This window comes from Pristis pectinata, unplaced genomic scaffold, assembly GCF_009764475.1.
Source record: "Pristis pectinata isolate sPriPec2 unplaced genomic scaffold, sPriPec2.1.pri scaffold_149_arrow_ctg1, whole genome shotgun sequence".
NCBI lineage: Eukaryota > Metazoa > Chordata > Chondrichthyes > Rhinopristiformes > Pristidae > Pristis > Pristis pectinata.
In genome coordinates this window covers 23167-42392 of record NW_026262488.1, presented here as the reverse complement: position 1 = coordinate 42392, position 19226 = coordinate 23167, and the positions used below count along the sequence as shown (strand labels likewise).

At 47.1% G+C, this 19226-nt stretch overlaps 1 protein-coding gene across 1 annotated transcript; it reads left to right on the top strand.

Moving 5' to 3' along the window:
• Positions 1 to 8142: 8142 nt before the first annotated feature.
• LOC127567165 (probable G-protein coupled receptor 139) lies at positions 8143 to 11450 on the top strand. The gene is made up of 2 exons (XM_052009863.1): positions 8143 to 8203; positions 10543 to 11450. The coding sequence occupies exons 1-2, from the start codon at positions 8143 to 8145 to the stop codon at positions 11448 to 11450; spliced, it is 969 nt and encodes a 322-aa protein (XP_051865823.1).
• Positions 11451 to 19226: the final 7776 nt, after the last annotated feature.

The window sequence follows — 19226 nt, the reverse complement described above, 5'->3', positions numbered from 1 at the left end:
ACCTCCTGGTCGTTCTCATGAAATGCGGCAGTTTCGCTTCGGGTCGGCTGTGCGAACCTCGGAGCAGCTAAGTTTTTTTTTCTCCCTCTCATCGGGAATAGTGGGGCAAGACTGCGCAGGCGTGTGATGTAAGCGGGCCTCGCGCATGCAGTTTTAAAATAAAACCGCCACATCCAGTGGGCAGCGTCGGAGCGGCCAGCAGAATGAGAGGAAGGAGAGTGATTCGGCTTTGACTCAACGGGTTTCAGTGTGAAGGGGCGAGGCGGGTGAGTGGCTGGTAGGTAAATGTAAGTCTTAACTGTTATAACATTTAAGTAGAATAAAACTAATTTGGGAAAGAATAGTTCCGATGGAGGACATGGTGACATGCTGCAGTTTCTTGATGTGGGAGCTAGTGAACCCTGCTGGGGTGCACGGTGAACACTTCTGCAGTAAGTGCTGGAGGCTGGAGGAGCTTAGGCTCAGAATTGATGAGCTGGAGTCGCAGCTTCATACACTGCAAAGCATCAGGGAGAGAGAATGATGTTAATGCTGTGCATCGGGAGACAAGTCACCCCCTTTAGAGCACGTACTTCTCGGGTCCAGGAGGCAGATAGAAGGGTGACTGTCAGGGGAGAGAAACAGAAAGAGAAAGGGAACAGGCAGAGGACCCCGGAGGCTGTTTCCCTCAGTAACAGGTTTTCCGCTTTGGATGCTGTTGAGGGAGATGACCTGCTTTGTTCATTATCCGTGTTTTGTATATTATCAGTGCAGATCAATTCATGAAAAACTTTTTTCGATACAATTCTATACCGTTGTAACCGAACTAGTTTTCACCATGACTTCGTCACTCTTGGATCGGACACTTCTCTCTCCTCTGAACACCGGCGATGCGTGGCCTACTGGGTATTACCTGCCTTTTATATTTCTCTGCCCGGTTTCCTGCAAAGATAACAGCAGACCTACCTTCCTGAGTCGGTGAAGAGAATCTGAGAGCATGGTGTTTATTGCAGATGCATGTAAAATATTGAGTGGGCCACACTGGAACCTTGTGGACAATTCTCGATAGACTGGAGGAAGGGCGAGATTGCAAGAAAGAGAGGGCAGGGATTTTCACCACGATGTTGCGTCAGTTACAAAGTGAGATTGCATAGGATGTCTTACCTGTTGGGTGACGGAGGATGCACGGAGGAGTTTGTATGAAGTCCACAAAATTATAAGAGTCACAGAGAGAGGAAAAGGGAAAACGGGTCCCGAAAGCGAGTGAACCGCAAATTACAGGGAACAGGTTGACGGTAAGGGTGAAGTTGTTTTAAGAGCGATCAAAGGAAGAGATTTCTCTCACAGGAAGTATCTAGAATCTGAATGCACTGCAAGACTGGATGAGGTAGGTGCAGATTATCACAACGTTTAAAGAACAGCTAAACCAACTTTTGAATTACCAAAGCATAGAAGGCCACGGGGAACCTTTAGCCCGTACGTAAGATTCATATAGACGGACGTATGATGGTTGGCATGGATACAATGAACCGAAGGTACTGCTCCTGTGTTGCATAACCTTATGATTGTTTCCGACTGTGTTTTTACAGGATAGTCATCTTTACAGCAGTACCGAGGAATTACTGGAGAATATTTAGAGGGGCGGCAGGAAAAAGCGCTAAATTATTGGAAAGAACAGTCACCATTCGGGGATGTAGCTGAAGAATATTTTGAAGACGTCACAAAACGGAAGTCTGACGTTTGTGCCTCTGTCGTGGTTCCACAAATGTTCACAATATGTGTGACATAATCCACACGGCGGATTGATCAGAAAGGGAAAAAACATGGAATCCAAGGCATAGACGGACGTTCGGTTCAGCATTTGTGCCGTGAAAGGAAGTGAGGTGAATTGTTGACAAGTGTTATAGTGTACAAAGGCTGTCGGCAGTGGGACTCCCTGGGCCAAGTGTCAATTTCCGTGATCTTGATAAGAATAGAATAAGATAAGAGTAAGAACTGCTGTCAGTATGATGATCTGGGTAAGGAATTTGCAGATGTTGCAGCACTTGGCCGTGTTGCTGACAGTGAGTAGGGAAGCCAAAGACTGCAGGAAGATATCAGTGGAGTGGGCAAATTAGGAGACAGTTGGCAAATGAAATTTAGTACGGGGAAGTGAGGTAATGCAGGTAGTAAGCTGACGCAATGGCAGAGGGCACAAAGTAAGTGATAGAATATGAAGAAGAGTTAGAGGGGCAGAAGGACCCTACAGAGCATGTGGACACATCTCTGATGGAAGGGGCAGGTCGGTCGGTGAGTTAAGAAGGTGGATGGGAGACTTGTCTTTGTTGGCTGAAGGCACAGAATGCCAGAGGAGGGAGCTCTTCTGGAACTCTACGAACAGAATTTGGGCCACAGCTGGAACGCTGAGTACAGTCCTGGTCACCACCCCACAGGGACATACAGACACACTGACAGCTGAATTAGGAGCAGGGGCCCCACTCAGCCGCGCAAGTCCCTCCTCCATTCAGTCAGATTAGCCACGAGTTCATTGGAACCCCAATTCCATATTCCTAGTTACCCAAGGTAAACTTTCACACTGTTGCTTATAAAGTGTTTGTCTACCTCCCGCTGATAAAACTTCCAAATCTCGGCTTCCTTCTCTGGAGGAAGTGAGTTTCGCATTCTCGTGATCCTCTGAGAGACAAACTATTTACCTTTCATCGAATGACCTCATATGTTGCAACATGCTCCATTAATTGTAGGTTCTCACAATTGTGGAAACATTCAGTTAACGAATATTCTTTCAAGACTATTAGTGATCCGATGTGGTTGGACAAATCAACATTATCTCCTGAACTGCAGCGGATACAACCCCGGCCTCTGCAAACCTTGTTCATAATATCAACAATAGATTCCTTTTCTAAGTCTAATAACTGTTTGCCTAAACCGATTCAAATGCATTAATGTGCTGATTCAGAGTAATGCTTCATAATGGTGTACACTATTCTCCTGATATGACTTGAGCCATTGCCAACATCATTGAAAAAATACCTCATTGTATTGAATTCAGTTTTCCCCAGCAATAAAATGTTGCACTCTTTTAGCTTTCGTCATTACATGCTTCACCTGCACACCAGGATTTCAAAACATGCATGATGACACTCGGCTCCCTCGGCACCTCCAAACTTTGCAGTGTCCACTATTCAGATACCAACAGCTGCAGAATCAACCCACCCCCTCAGACTATTAACAGAGACTGATACGTACAGAATGAACCACACACTTTCATACTGTACCAGAGATTGACAGGAAAAGAATGACCCCCACATTCTTCTCACATTCTACCAGAGACTGGCAGGTACAGAATGAACCTGGTATTACTCTCTCGAATTCATGCCGTTTTTTTTTAAGTGGGTCGTCCATTCATTTGCAAATTGAGACATTCCGTTTATCCCATTTGCCCTCTCTCTCAGACTGAACCACTGTTTCAATGTTCCCCTCATACTGATTACAATGAACTCTAACATCAACATCTCTTACTCCCGTTGCAGCCCTTTGATCGTTAAATTCCTACTCCGTTTTTTCTGTCTCTTGCTCTGTGTTCTGGATCAGCTGCTGAAGATTTGGGGAATGGGGTTCGGTGTGGAATGAAGATTGTGTGGACAGAATGAACGGGAGGAATTAATCGCATGTCTTGGAGTGTGTGTGTACGCGTGTGCCTGTGTGTGATGGAGGAGTTATTGAAGCCAGATCAAAGTTGTTGAAGGCGGAAGTTATCATCACGGTCGGACCTAAGATAAGCTGGATAAGGAGAGCCGTGTTCTGGATCTGATTCCATGAAGGGGCTTAAGAAGTGAGAGAAGGAGATTCACAATTTCAATCTCGACACTATGCAGCAGGAGGAATAGAGCCTGCTGATATCCCTTTGGTCATTTCAGTCTGTCCAGAAACCGTTTTTATTTATTGATGAATCAGCAGGAGGGAGAATTGCCAACACAACTGTCTGAAACTGTTAATGGACAAAGCGCTTTGTTGTTGAACTAGTCTCCTATGATTACAGCCAAAGATTTTACTCCCGAAATGTATCTCACAAAGGTAATGTCATGGACTTTTAATTCATCATTATATTTACACCAGACATTTTTTTTGATGTAATTTGTTTGTTGAAGAAAATAAAAGCAATGATCATGGGTACAGCCGTGTCACTGGAAACTAGCCTTCTGTATAAATCAGAGCCTGTTGAAGTACATCAGATCAGAGTACCTTCCAGAGCTGTGGATTGCGGAGCAACAGAAGTTACCGCTTCTCACTGACATGCGATATCCAGTAGCATGGCGGACAGAAGTCATTTCCGATCCTTTTCTTTCAGCCGTTGGAATTCACGGTGATCCGCTGGCTCGGATGGCATTGGTGGAAATTCATACTTAATTTCAGTTCCAAGAATTGTTTCTCGCTCTTTCATGCCACAGCAATCTGTCCAGTCCGAGCATTTCAATAATTGTATGTCGGTGGTCTCGGCGCATCTGGTCTTGAGCTGCAGCACAAAATTCGGGATGATTTTGCTGCTACATCCCAGGTAGTTGTTCTGCTTTATTGTCCATAAATGGGATGGGAACGGTATTTCGGGACAGGACCAGGAATCAGATTCCGGCAGTTGCGATATCGTGTCTCGAAAATGTTTTATAACCTTGTATTCGTTGTCCGAAGGTGGGATAGTTGATAGAAAATTCATTGAAACCCTCCCTGCCGCATTCATATGGTGAGATTAAAGAATTCCTCCATTATATCTGCCTTTGACATTGTTCAGGAATATATGACTGGCGAATTGAGCTTCTAGGTGTTGACATCTTCTCCCGTGCTTCGTTGTGCTGGATTCGGCGTGAATCGACATGTCTGGCTGTGAGGTTGTGTCAGAATGCACTGCATGTGTTGGATTCAGCCGTCCTTCTGTTGTTCTGTCGCTGACAGGGAGCGGCGGAGAAGTTGGTGTTTTATTAGTGAAACTGTGTCACCATCTAACGACGCCATTGATTGCCTTCATTCACATGGAGTCCACCTGATCGATGACGTCGATACAGTTGATTCAACCCGAAGGTAACAACAACTCAGCTGGCTCTCCCCGACCACTTCAATCTTCCAGTCGACAGTTTGTAATCCGAACCCACTTTATTCGATTCCTTCTCTCAGCCCTTCCCATGACCCAGGGACCAATTTCCACCGATCGATGGAGCAACAGCGTGGAAATATCACCCCATTAGGCAAAAGAGATGCTTTGGCTCCGGATCTGGTTAGTAATCTCCCTGATTATTTTCCCTCTCTTACAGTTAACTTGTTGGCGACTGTGATCCTGTCCAAAGGAAAGTGCGGTCTCACCAAATGTATCACTCGATACCTGATGCGAATGGCAGCGGCCGATCTCCTCGTTGTTATCTCGCACCATTTGCAAAGGGGGACTGCACAGGTTTATTTTGAGCGTTCATTCCTCTTCATTACTCTGTGTGCGGGGTCGTTACTTGTCTGGTTTTCGCAGGCAGCCCTGTCTCTGTCTGGCTGACAGTCGCTTTCACCTTTTGATCGATTTGTGGCTATGTGCTGTGAGCAACTGAAGACAAAATGTTGCACCAGTGGAACAGCGGCTGTGGTTATGGGGACAGTGAGTATGCTGAGCTGTTCAGAGAGTGTCTACTGCTACTTTACATACGAGCCTAAGGAAATATTTGATAATGTTCCCTGGGGTTTTGCCTTCAAACCGAGCTTCAATACATCCCCTACATTGAAAACTTTCACTGCATTCTAACTTCTTGCTTTCCATTCTTTCTGATTTTGCTGCTAAGAGTGTTCCGATGCTCAGACGGTTTTTTGCAGCCGGGTGCTCCGGGGCCACAGCAGTGGAGAGAATGACAAGGACGCGGAGATGAAGAACGGAAAAAAAAAAAACATTCTTCTACTCTTCACTTTGACCGTCAGTTTCATATTGTTGTGGGAACCAGAGGTGTGGTGCCTCGTCTATCGATGGATTGCAATGGTTCATAATTTTACCGTTTCTAGTCCCCGTTATATCATGGAACGTCCAACCACAATGTTGCAGCTTCTCAGTTCCTGCACCACCACGTGTATTTACGCCATGACTCAGAGCCAATTCTGATCGTAAGTGAAGAGCGCGGTGTAATATCCGCTAAAAATGATTCTGAAGTTGTTTAAACAATAGAAATTAATTCTTTCGAGCGGTAGAATTATATCCCATTGGTTCTTCCCTCTGTGACACATCACACGAAAAAAACATATTTGTGTTTTTAAAGATGGAATGCAAAACATGAACGGCATGTAAAACCACGTTTCTTTTACTGTACATCTGTACATGAAATAATAATAAACCAAGTTACCTGGCTCGTATGGGAGCGTCGACTTTTGTATCCCTCCAACAGAGACTCAAAATTAATACTGCATGATAAGATATTTCACTGATTGTCCGACCACTCTGCGTAGGGGTCATTGTGCAAAGACTCAACCCTCCGAATTCGAAGCTATGGGGAGGAACCGGGAAGAGAGGACTGAACATGAATTTTCAGCCATGAGCCTCTGAAATGGCGGAGCGGGGTCGAAGGGCCGAATGACCTACTCCAGCTCCTAGTTTCTGTGTTTCATTGTCTGTGCTTTGTGATCAGCTGCAGAGACACACGAAGTAAATTACGTATGGTGATGTTTACCCTGCCATCCCAGTGCCTCCCTCCCCTGTTACGTGGGGCCTGCCATAAGAACAGCTGTCCGAAACAGACAAACGCCAGGGCTGGTTGACGGATGGCTCCGGCCACTGGGAAGCCAGTGCACAGGGGCGGAGACCTGCAGCTCTGAACTCACTCACAGGAGCAGTTCTGCAACAGCAGTAAAAAGGGCTGTTCCAGTCAGAGAGCTGAACATATTGCAGTCACATTGCCACTGTAGTATGAAACATATCAGCTGCACATAGACTCCTGGGCAGTGATGAATGGGATGGTCATATAGATAGCGGGATGGCAGAAGAGAAAATGGCAGATACATGGAAATCCCCCATGTGGACAGTCGCTCTGGGAACAGATCTGGAGGCATTCCAACGAATGAGGATCACCGTTTTCCATGAAGACGCCTACACGAAAGACTCCTCTCTGTCCACCACCTTTCATAATCGAGTGGACCAGCTAGACCGGGTATATCATATTAACATCCTCGAATCCTGTGCGATTGGACAATGGATACATAACATGGCTGGCTATCTGGGCGTGCATGGTACCACTGAGTGGGCGAAGCAACGAGCAGTACGTTTACCAGTAGACATGACTAAGGAATCCATCAAAGCTTACGAGGTTTGTCAGCAGGTTAAAGGAGAGCCCTCCCTGAAACACCGTCTCTCCACATTAAAAGGGAACTGGCCCATCCCAGATATGGCAGATCGATTACATTGGACCCCTGCCCAGCAGTAACGAGTTAACTACTTGCTCACTTTGGTTGATGGCAATTCCCTGCACAAAAGCTGATCAGGACCAGACTCTTAAGGGATTGTAGAAGTTAATCAGTTGTTATGGGGACCAAAAAGAGATGCAATCGGATTATGGGTCTCATTTCCCATGACAAGCTCTGAACTACTGGGCCGCCAGCAAAGCTATTTATTGGGCGCCTCACATACCCTATTATCCCCAAGCATCAGGGTTCATTGAGAGGATGAATGGAGATCTGTATGCAAAATCATTCGTCTGTTAACACCAACCCATACCCCACAGTGGTGGCTGGCTGTGCTGAATCAAGCCTTGGACAACCTGTGTAACAGACACTTACCCCAAGTGTCTCCCATAACTAGAAAGATCACGTGTACCCTGGAACTTCAGGTGGAAGCAGGCACTGAAGAAAGAACTCCTGCAGTGGGTGGGAAAATAAGGGTGCACATGCCAAATTCTCCGGTTTGAAAGTGGGAGATTGTTGCAGACGGAGACGGTAACACTTGCTGGGTATCAGTACAAGGTCAAGACCATTTCTGATTCCTCCTTAGTGTTGGCAGTAGTGTGTAACACAAGATGGTGTCAGCTCGGAATGTGGCAATGCTTTGAGAACCTATGTGAGTACAGAATTACATCCTTGAAATGAGATACGGTGAAAAATGTTTTCGTCTTAACAGACCTGTGGCCTCTGCTTCTAAGTTAGGTGTTCAGGCCGATGGTCGCGACTGATCACAAGGGACAGCCAAGCTACTACGAAGGAATGGAAAAGTACTGGGGTAAGACTCATGTTAAGTTTTGGAGAGGTATAAAAGGCGACACCTCCTTGGTGCAAATCGGGACCTTGCCGGTGGCGACCGATGCAAAGACAAGTGAGAAGGTGTGAAAGGCTGTCAGACACCTGAGGCTCCATCCGGCATTATATAGATTAGCTCATTGATTGGTTGATGTATTATTTTGCTTTCTGTGTTTTAAGCATTCTTATTCCTTTTTGTATTTGATTCTTCATGTTACTCTAATAAAGTAGTTGCTATAAAATTTAACATGTGTGTTACGCCTCCTTTGTTTGCAAATACCTCCTGCTGATGAAGCAGGAAAAAACAAGGAACGAATTCTCAAATATTTCCGTTGCAGAGCTCACTCCGCTCACTTTAACATATGCCCTGTTCCCTTGGATACCCCAGCATGGATATAGGTATTTTGACGATCTACCCGATCTTTGGCTCTCGTAAACTTATGTACCTCTGCTGATTCATTATCATTGATCAAGACATTTCACCAAAATATTAACTGGAAGAGAAGGCTCCCATTACTGACGAATCTGACACATATAAATGCGCATTCATTCATTCCTGGGAGATGTTCCAACGACATCACTTGCGTGTCCTTGTGCTCTTTGTGCTAAATTAGCCACTTCAGTCAATGGGCCTGAAATAATGTCTTTGATGACGTAGCTGAAATGATGTTGCAGAATCAATGCTCAGGGGTTTAACTCTAAGTCCGATATAAATCAGGAACACTTGCTCAGAGTCTCTGCCGGAGCAGTCGCAGGCAGAGTGACAGAGGACGCCGGTTCTGACAACAATGGGAATTTGGTACAGAATAATCTGGAGCATCGAGCGTATTTATTATCCTGTGATTTCAGCCATTGGTATTCCTGGTAAGAATTGTGTCTCGCAATCAATGACGTTAACTACGCTGTGAAACGCGGTCTCATTGCCGGCGCCGACTGCTTTCCTGAACTGTCTGCTCTGGCCCAGCAGTTCGGCGACATAATGTACACACCCACTACTCCTTCAGTGTGTAACTGAACAGAGGCTGCGCTCTTCCTCCAAGTCTGACATTATTATTTTCCCCTGAACCGAAGGATCTGCTGCTTCTTATTTGAGCCGAGAGCCAGAATCAGAGATACAACGGCCTTGGGATGGATATTTATGAAGCCAGAAGGCTATTATGAAATACTTGCGGGAAAGCTGGAGAAGCAAGTGGGGGTCAAGGGTTACCAACAGAGTCGAGAATGCAGAATTGTTGGTGCAAATGTATCAGCCGTGATCCGACAGAATGCAGGAAGCCGAGGGACCAACTCTTTCTCCTGAAGAGCATAATGTGCCTCGGCGACATTTTTGTCAACATCGGATGCTAAAATCAAATATCGAACTACCTATTGTTGTTGAATTTCTCCTGTACCGTCTCAAGCTTTGCTGGAGGAACAGCAGTTGAGAAAATTCCACATACATCTTCAGATTAGGTTCGCTCTTCTCCATTTCAACGCTCACGTTCTTCACCACGAACTCTTCTGCCCAATCTCTCTATGGAAAGAACCGCCAGAGCTAAATAATCTCACCAGGTCAGGCAACATCTGCATAAAGTGGCACTTGTAATGTTTTCTCTGCAGTACACAATGGTGCATCTGATTGAGCGCACTACTCCTGTAAACAGGGGGTCAATTCCGAACTCTGTTTTCCCCCAGCATCCTGAAAGGATAACTGACCACGGCAGATTGTCCCCAATTTGTAGATGATGGGGAAACGATGGATATTTTGGTGTAAGGTTTCAACTGACAATAGAATAGAACTGTTGTAAATGAGTGTTTGATGGTTGGTGCTGACGTTGGGCCGAAGAGTTTGTTCCTCTGCTCGATCACTGCGTGACAAGTGAACACCAGTGGATTGTTGAATGCTTCAGTTGGTTTGTGAGACTGGGATTTTGTGGACGCCCTACAATAACATGTCTCAAGGCCAACTCCTTTCTCAACTCTTCCTATTGCCTAAAACATCCAAGCCAATGCACATACGCAAACGACGCAATTCGGTGCTTCCGTCTGGACCAGGAATCCCCGTTCCCAAATTGGAATCGTCTTCGTTAGTTACTGCGTCCTCCCGCATGGACTACATCCGGTCTCGGCTTCGGACCTCAATTCCCTTGCACTTTGCGTTGGCATGATGTTTCATTATTAACAGCCCCTGAAGACAACTGGTACTTCACAGTGCGGGGACAGCGGCGACGAGAGAGCAAATCCGTTTCTCTGCGGCTTGCACAACGCATTTCCAAATGTCACTGTAGCCTTTTGCATCCAGCTCCAAGCAATAATGTCTCTGCTCTATTCTCTCTTTTACAGTTAACCTGGTGGCGATTGCGATCCTTTGCCGGGGCATGTGCAGTCTCTCCAAATGTATCACTCCCTACCTGGTGGCCATGGCGGCGGGCGACCTTCTTGTCGTTCTCACTGATCCATTACTGAGATGGACTGGTCAGATTTATTTCCCGTATTCATTACTGCGCATCACTCCCGTGTGCAGTCTCACTGTGGTCCTACTTAGTGCGGCCACGAATGTCTCTGTTTGGCTGACCGTCGCTTTCACCTTTGATCGATTTGTGGCCATTTGCTGTGAGCAGCGGAAAGCAAAATATTGCACCGAGAGAACGGCGGCTCTGGTTGTAGGGACAGTGAGTGTGCTGAGCTGTCTGGTAGCCGCACCTTGGTACTTTATTCATAAAGAGCAACGTTTCATTAATGGTGTTCCCTGGTACTGCAAACCGAAACTGAGCTTCTACAGTTCATCCGTCTGGGCCGCATTTGACATCGTTGACCGCGTCTTAACGCCTTTCCTTCCCTTCTTCCTGATCTTGCTTCTCAATGCACTGACGGTCAGGCGCATCTTAGAATCCAGTAGGGTTCGCAAGGGACTCCGGGTCCGCAACAATGGAGAGAATGACATATATCCAGATATGGAGAACCGAAGGAGGTCCATCGTTTTACTCTTCAGTCTCAACGGCAGTTTTATCTTGTTGTGGATGACGAAAGTTGTGTTCAACATTTACGTGCGAATTGCACACAATAAGCTGTACTTAACTCAACTGCTTGTTATCACGCAAGAAACAGCATTCATGTTGCAGCTTTTCGGTTCCTGCACCAAAACTTGTATTTATATCTTGACACAGAGCAGATTCAGAGAGGAGCTGAAGAACGCGGTGAGGTACCCAATGAAATTAATTGTTAAATGCGTCAAACCAAAATACACCTGAAGAGATTCGACCAGTAGAATCACGTCCTCCAATTCCCTCTGCCACACACTTTCCGCATTCCATGCATGTGAAAAATTCCCCGTAATTCCCTTTTTATCTTCCTTCCCTTCTCCATATCCCTGTGCAGTCCTGTTTGTTTCACGCCCGCCAAAGTTAAGCGATTCTTACCATATCCACTATCGACGTGCCTCATGATTTGTCCTCCACCATCACGTCAAACCTCAGAACTTTCCACTCCAGCGATATAAAACACAGCTCAACTCTCTGCATGGAACTGAAACACTCCATCCCAGGCAACTTCCCGCTGAATCTCCCCGGCACCATACGCGCGTCATCATGGACCCATTGAATATTTCCGGACATCGCTGAATAAAAGCTGGTCTTTATTAATAGCTAATTAAACGGAGTACCTTATTATCCTACTTATTTAAATTATTAATCTTTGATTGTTACTTCAGTCGGTCTATCTATATGTTTTTCTATCTATCTATCTATCTTTCTCTCATTCTATCTATCTATCTCCCCATCTATCTATCTGACTGCCTCTATCTATATCTGTTTATCTATGTGTCATCTATCCATCTATCTGTCTATCAACGTACTTATCTATCTCTCTGCCTGCCTGTATGTCTATCTATGCATTTTTTATCTATATATCTGTCTATCTATCGCTATCTGTCTATAGATCAATCTATCTATCTATCTATCCATCTATCTCTCTATCTAGGTTTGTTGAGGTTATAACATTCATCTCTCTGTAAAAAGCAATAACGTCGGTGATTTGGAGCACAAAGTAGTGTGTGGTGCGTGTTTAACTGAAACAGGTGAAGATCCGAGGTAAACCGGGATAGTGGGCAGAGTGGTGAGGAAGCACAGAAGAAACATCCAAACTGGAAGAACAACTGTTCATATTCACCCGAGTATCTGGCAAAACATTTTGTTCAATTAACTGAACATGTTATTTAAGTCGTTTCCACGCTCCTTCTGTTTTGCTGGTGTCGAAAGGATAGAGATGGACAGATTTGCTCTCGGCTGAGTCTGCTATGTTCTTCTATGTTTTTTATAAATGGTAGTTAGATCTCCCTGATCGGTCGGGCAGCAATCACTCTCTCCACTCCCTCTCTCTTTCTCCCTCTCTCTCTCCTCTTTTTCTCATTCACTCACACACATACACAGACAAAACACAGATACACGCACAGGCACATATACACAAACACACGGGCACTGAAACAGAGAGAAAGAGATTGTGAACACACAAACACACATGCAAGCTTTCAACATAAACACAGTCAGTCAAACACATATTGAGATGGGAAAATATCACATGCAAACAGACACGCAGAGATGTAAACAAACTCACTGGCAATGATGCATGCACAGAGACAGAGACATATCAACATGCACAGCACTAGACTCGGAGATCCCCACACGCAAACACAGAAGAAATCGCTCAACAAAACCACACATTGCATACAGAAGGAGACAAATACACACCACACGCGCGTGAGCACGCGCGCGCGCGCACGCACACACACACACACACACACACACACACTACACATTCGGAATAACACACGCAGATTCGGACACAATCAGACATGCAAGAAACACACGGAACACAATTTACGTCGGTGTTATCATGCCAGCAACACTTTCCAGTGTTACCATTTCAACATTTCAGCTGAGACCAGGCGTTGAAAAATAGAAAGGGGTCAGCCAGGATATCCTTCAGTCAGATTCGTTCATTGGATGGTGAAGGTGAGCAGAAAGCTCTTGCTTCTAAAGGCCGATTATCGTAACTACGCTGCACGATCAATATCACACCGACAAACAAGCTACCCCATCAGCGCCATGAGATACACACATTCATTGAGAAATAAGAGAAGGCGCATGAACTCTCTCAACGTATACCTGTTCATTGTTTGGTATTTCCCAGGGGAGTGTGCAACTCGCTATTCATAACAAAATGGACATTAATTGTCGTGGTCTCGCTCCATGAAGGCTTCATCTGCTGCACTTGCTGGGGATTTCCTGCTGTAATTGAAACTTTCATCGACCCAGTGGGCAAAAAAAACTTCGTTCTATGTTGTAGCAATAACTTGATAACGTGCTGATATCAAAGTCACTAAAAGGCCTCATTTACTCCTATAATTTCTTCATAAATTCCGATTACATACCACAATTTCGAAGAAACGCCCGACAAACTAATTCATTTTATCACGTAGAAGACAGTGGGTTTATCAAGACAGTCAAGATAAATGAGTCTTCTTCAGAGGAAAGGATGTGATAAATAGAGTGTAGCAAGATCAGTTATTGGTCCTCAATTACTTGTCATCTATGTTCATGACATGGATAAGGGCGCATCGTAAAAGGTAATGAGTGTTCTTGGTGACAAGACAATATGTGGGAAGCCAAATTTCGTTGAGTACTTCGGGGCTTTAGTAAAGGATAGAGTAGGTGAAGATGGACAATTAGAGTTTAATATGGGGAGCAGAGACGTAATGCACTTTGGTGAGAGCAGTCAAAAGGCAGACGAACATCTGAAGGGAGAAAGACTGCACATTCTCTCGCCAATCAAACACAAAAAAGTTATCTTCCACGTAGATAGTTAGGAATTCAAGTGGAACATCGTCATTCATAAGGAAATGAGTTACGGTATCACTTTATCCACGTTTTGCTAAGATCCCTGTTCTTTGCACTTCTGGACAATGACCGTAGATCGTGAAATATACGGTGGGACAGTGATTCTATCTGCTGCCTCAAAACTCCAGTCTCGGGCTTCGATTTCGACCTTCGGCGCTGTGGAGTTTTATAGCGGCTGCTACCGCGATGTGAAAGCAAGACACTAGTCGGTGGGCTGTAGAACAAAAACTGACATTTTCCCGCCTTGCCCGGACCATTTAAGAGGAACGGTTCCCGCACACGGGAAAACGGAAATGACGTATGTGCTACGTCATCAAACTTTTCCCGCGCGCAGGTTCTCCCCGTCTCTCGGAGAAGACGAAGGCCCAGCGCCATCTCGATACGCCCAAAGCCGGTTCGCTTGCTCGGACGGTGAGTCGCTACACAACCACCCACCCCACCCCACCCCCACTCGCAACCGCTGATACGGTCCCCAAGGTTCGTGGGCTGTGCTAGCCGTTGCTTAGGAGGTAGGCCTCTACGTCGCTGTGTTGGGACCTCAACCGGTTGTTGTAGGTCTAAATGGGCCGAATTGAGGCGGTCCGTCGTGAAGACATCTTCCTTGTCCCAATGTCCAAAATAAAGGTGGACCCATTATTCCTGATGACCCGGAACGGCCCCTCATATGGTCGTTGCAACGGTGCCCGGGGTGTGCCTCTGCGAATGAAAACGAACTCACAGTATCGTCGTTTCTTGGGCTCACAGGATGGGACTTGACCATGCTACGAATCGGTGCCAAGCTGCCGAGCCTCTCGCCCAGTCTTTCCAGGACTGCCATGGGTTGTTCCTCCTGGCCCCGAAGGGCAGGTATGAAATCCCCTGGGACGACCAAGGGCGCTCGGTGCACGAGTTCAGCTGACGAAGCGTGGAAATCTTCCTTGGGGGCAGTGCGTATGCCGAGCAGGACCCAAGGCAGTTCGTCGACCCAGTTATGACCTTTCAGGCGGGCCATCAGATCTGATTTCAGCTGGCTGTAGAAACGTTCCACCAACCCGTTTAACTGAGGGTGGTAGGCCGTGGTGGTGTGCAGCTGCATTCCTAGCATGTTCGCTAATGCAGACCAAAGGCTGGAGGTAAACTGGGCGCTCCTGTCTGAAGTGATGTGGATCGGAACACCAAAACGCGAGATCCAAGTTGTGAGCTGACCAGGGATCGGAGACTTTGGAGAAGGCTAAGGACAAAGGCTTATGGTCAGTGAAAGCGGTGAAAGGCCTGCCTTCTAAAAAGTACCGTTAATTCCGGACTGCCAGGTACAGCGCTGGAAGTTCCCGATCAATAGCGCTGTATTTCAGTTCGGGTCCTCTAAGGTGCCTGCTGAAAAATGCCAAGGGTTGTCAACTGCCTCTGATTGGTTGTTCCAATACTCCACCAACTGCAGTGTTGGATTTCTCCACCGTGAGGGCGGTTGGGACGTCTTTCCTTGGGTGTACCAGCATCGCGGCGTCTGCCAGGGCGTCCTTGGCCTTAACGAAGGCAGCCGCAGCCTCGTTGTTCCAGGCGATGTCCTTGTCCTGGCCAGACATCAGCGAGAACAAAGGGCGCATGATATGGGTTGCTGCAGGGATGAACCGATGGTAAAGGTTGACCACCCCGAGAATTCCTGCAGACCTTTGACCGTGTTGGGACGGGCAAAATGGCGGATAGGGTCTACCTTGGCAGGTAGGGGTGTTGCTCCCTCGCTGGCGATCCTGTGGCCGAGGAAATTGATAGAGTCAAGTACGAATTGGCACTTGGCCGGGTTGATAGTGAGGCCGAAATCACGTAGACGGGAGTACATTTGACGGAGGTGGGAAAGGTGTTCTTGGCTATCACGGCTTGCGATTAGTATGTCATCTAAGGAAATGAACACGAAGCCCAGGTCTCGGCCTGCCGCGTCCATCAGTCGCTGGAAAGTCTGCGCGGCGTTCTTAAGGCCGAACGGCATCCGAAAGAATTGTAAGAGGCCGAATGGAGTGATAAGCGCAGTTTTGGGAACGTCGTCAGGGTGCACCGGGATTTTGTGGTATCCCCGGACGAGGTCCACCTTGGATAAGATGTGGGCCCCGTGTAGGTTTGCCGAGAAGTCCTGGATGTGAGGGATGGGATAGCGGTCCGGGGCGGTGGCGTCATTCATCCTGCGTTAGTCGCCGCAGGTCGTCCACCCGCCGGTGGCTTTGTGGACCATGTGCCGGGGGCAGGCCCAGGGGCTATCTGACCTGCGAACGATCCCCAGCTCCTCCATGCGGCGGCACTCTTCCTTTTCCAGGCGGAGCTTGTCTGGAGGTTGTCGTTGTGCTCGGACATGAAGGGGTGGGCCTGTGGTAATGATGTGGTGCTGCACCCCGTGTTTGGGCTTCGAATTTGTAAACTGAGGTACCAAAACCGTTGGGAACTCAGCTAGGAGCTTGGTGAATTCGTTGCCAGACAGGGAAACGGAGTCCAGGCGCGGCGCTGGTACTCTGGCTTCTCCCAGGGGGTAGGTTTGGGAAGTTCTGGAGTGCACTAGCCGCTTCCCTCACAGGTCGACTAACAGGCTGTGGGCCCGATGGAAATCGCCTCCGAGGAGTGGCAGGGCGACGGTGGCAAGGGTAAGGTTCCAGGTAGAACGGCTGCCGCAGAATTGTAATTGAACTGTACTGGTACCGAGTGTCCGTATCGTTGTGCCGTTTGCGGCATTGAGTACAGGACCTTGTTGCCTGTTACGTGTGTCGCAGCCGGTTGGGGGAAAATTCTGTCCTCTGCTCCAGTATTGACAAGGAATGGACGCTTGGACTGCTTGTCCCAAACGATTAGGAGGCTGTGTTGGCGGCCACCCGCTGTAACAATCAGCGGCAGCCGGCCCTGGCGTTTCGCTGAAACTTTCAGGATGGTCGGCATCGACGGGCCTCCGAGGCACACCTCTGATGGTAGAAACACAGCTGGTCGCCAGTGTCGTCGTCTGTGTTTCTGGGGTGTGGTCGCTCGTTTGCTGGAACTGGTTTAGGTAGGCGTTGGCTCGCGGCCTGGCGATTTGGCCGAAGGACGACCCGCTGTCGCGTTTGGCCTTCCAAAGGACATCTGCCCGGGCAGCTCCCTCACGTGAGTTGCTGAAATCGGAGTCGGACAACAGCAGGTGAATGTCATCGGGTTCGAGGAAGGCCTGTTCGAACATTAGGCAAGGCTTGTGTCCCTCAGCCAAGGCCAGCATCTCGTTCATTAGGGCCGATGGGGAACTGTCCCCCAGGCCGTCGAGATGAAGCAGGCGGGCGGCGCCCTCGCGACTGGAGAGGCCGAAGGTCCGCATAAGAAGGTCTTTGAAAGCTGGGAACTTATCTTCTTCCGGAGGAGACTGGATGAAATCTCAGACCTGGGCGGCTGTCTCTTGGTCCAGAGAGCTGCGCACATGGTGGTACTTTGTGGAGTCAGAGGTGATCTGCCGAAGTTGGAATTGTGCTCTGCCTTGTCGAACCAGATTCTGGGCCGAAGTGTTCAAAAGGTGGTCAGCTTGAGTGCCACTACGTTGGCTGCTGCGTTGTCGTCCATTGTGCGGGTCCAAAATCCATTTGGACCGTCGAGGTCACCAATGTAGCGGCTGCTACCGCGATGTGAAAGCAAGAGACTAGTCGGTGGGCTGCAGAACAAAAACTGATTTATTATCCCAACTTGAGCGGGCTTTTAAGAGGAACGGTTCCCGCCCACCGAAAACGGAATTGACGTATGCGCTACGTCATCAAACTTGTACTGCGCGCGGGTTCTCCCCGTCGCTCGGGGAAGACGAAGGCCTCCGCCATCTTGGGCCTCGCCGCTCATACGACGCGCGAACCGATCGCCGAGCCGGTTCGCTTGCTTGGACGCTGAGTCGCTACACAATAAAATATTCTTTGTTACTGGTAGACCTGTTTCTAATAACAACCCCGTAACTTAAAAAAATACCGAGCGCTGCGGTACACTGGCGCCAAATGAATATCCAACATAATGTTTGATATTCTCCATGTTAAGATGACAAAGCAGAAATTTAAATGAAATTACTGCTCGGCATCTAAATGAGTTGTATGTTTATATTTATCAAAATGATGGAATATTACCCGAAGAAAGTTGCAATATCGCATCTCAAAAAGTAGTGATATACCTGGATTTGAAATCAAATGTCGAAAAACATCTCAAGCAACCGGGAGCAGAACTGTCGCAATGTAACGGCCTAGTACCTTGATCGGTATGTAGTCGCACACATGATTTTCAGCGCCCAAAAGACTAAAGAGATTGTGGTGAATTTCAGGAAGTCAAGGAAGATAGATTTTGGTCCCGTGTTCATTGGTGGTGAGACTGTGGAGAGAGTCTCTAGTCTTAAATTCCTGGGGGCATACAGCACCAGGGACGTTTCCGGGGCAATACACACCTCAGCTGTCATTAGGAAGACACAGCAACGCCTCTATTTTTTGAGGAAGCTGAGGAGAGCCAGACTGTCTCAGAACATTCTGGTGAACTTCTACCGGTGTGCGGAGGAGAACATCCTGACATACAGCATTACTGCTTGGTACGCCAGCTGCACTGGGAAGGAGCAGAAGGCTCAGCAGAGGGTCATCAAGACGGCCCAAAACATCATTGGGACTCAGTTACCAGCGATGGAGGACATCTGTCAGGCCCGATGTCGGAGCAGGGCTTTTAACATCATTCAAGAACCAGCTCACCCTGCTCACTACCTTTTTAAATTACTCCCCTATGGGAGGCGACACAGGACAATATATGCACACACTACAAGGCTGAAACACAGTTTTTTTCTCAAAGCTGTTAAATTGTTGAACATGGACTGACACCTCCTATACATACATATATACACATTCTATTTCTCCCCCCACCCCTTTACCGACTGTACTCATCATGGTGTTATTTAATATACTGATGTTGATATGCTGCTGATTATCATTATTACTATTATCACGGTTCATTTGCACACTGCATTTTTATATTTTTATACTTCATATTTGTGCAAGTATGTTTGTTTTATTTTATAGTTATAATTGCTCTTATTAATTTACTGTTTTTGTTTCTAGGGAGTGCCATCGCAATCTCGTTCTGTTGTTGTTGCAACAGTATAATGACAAATAAGGAATTCTTGAATCTTGATCTCAAAGGAAA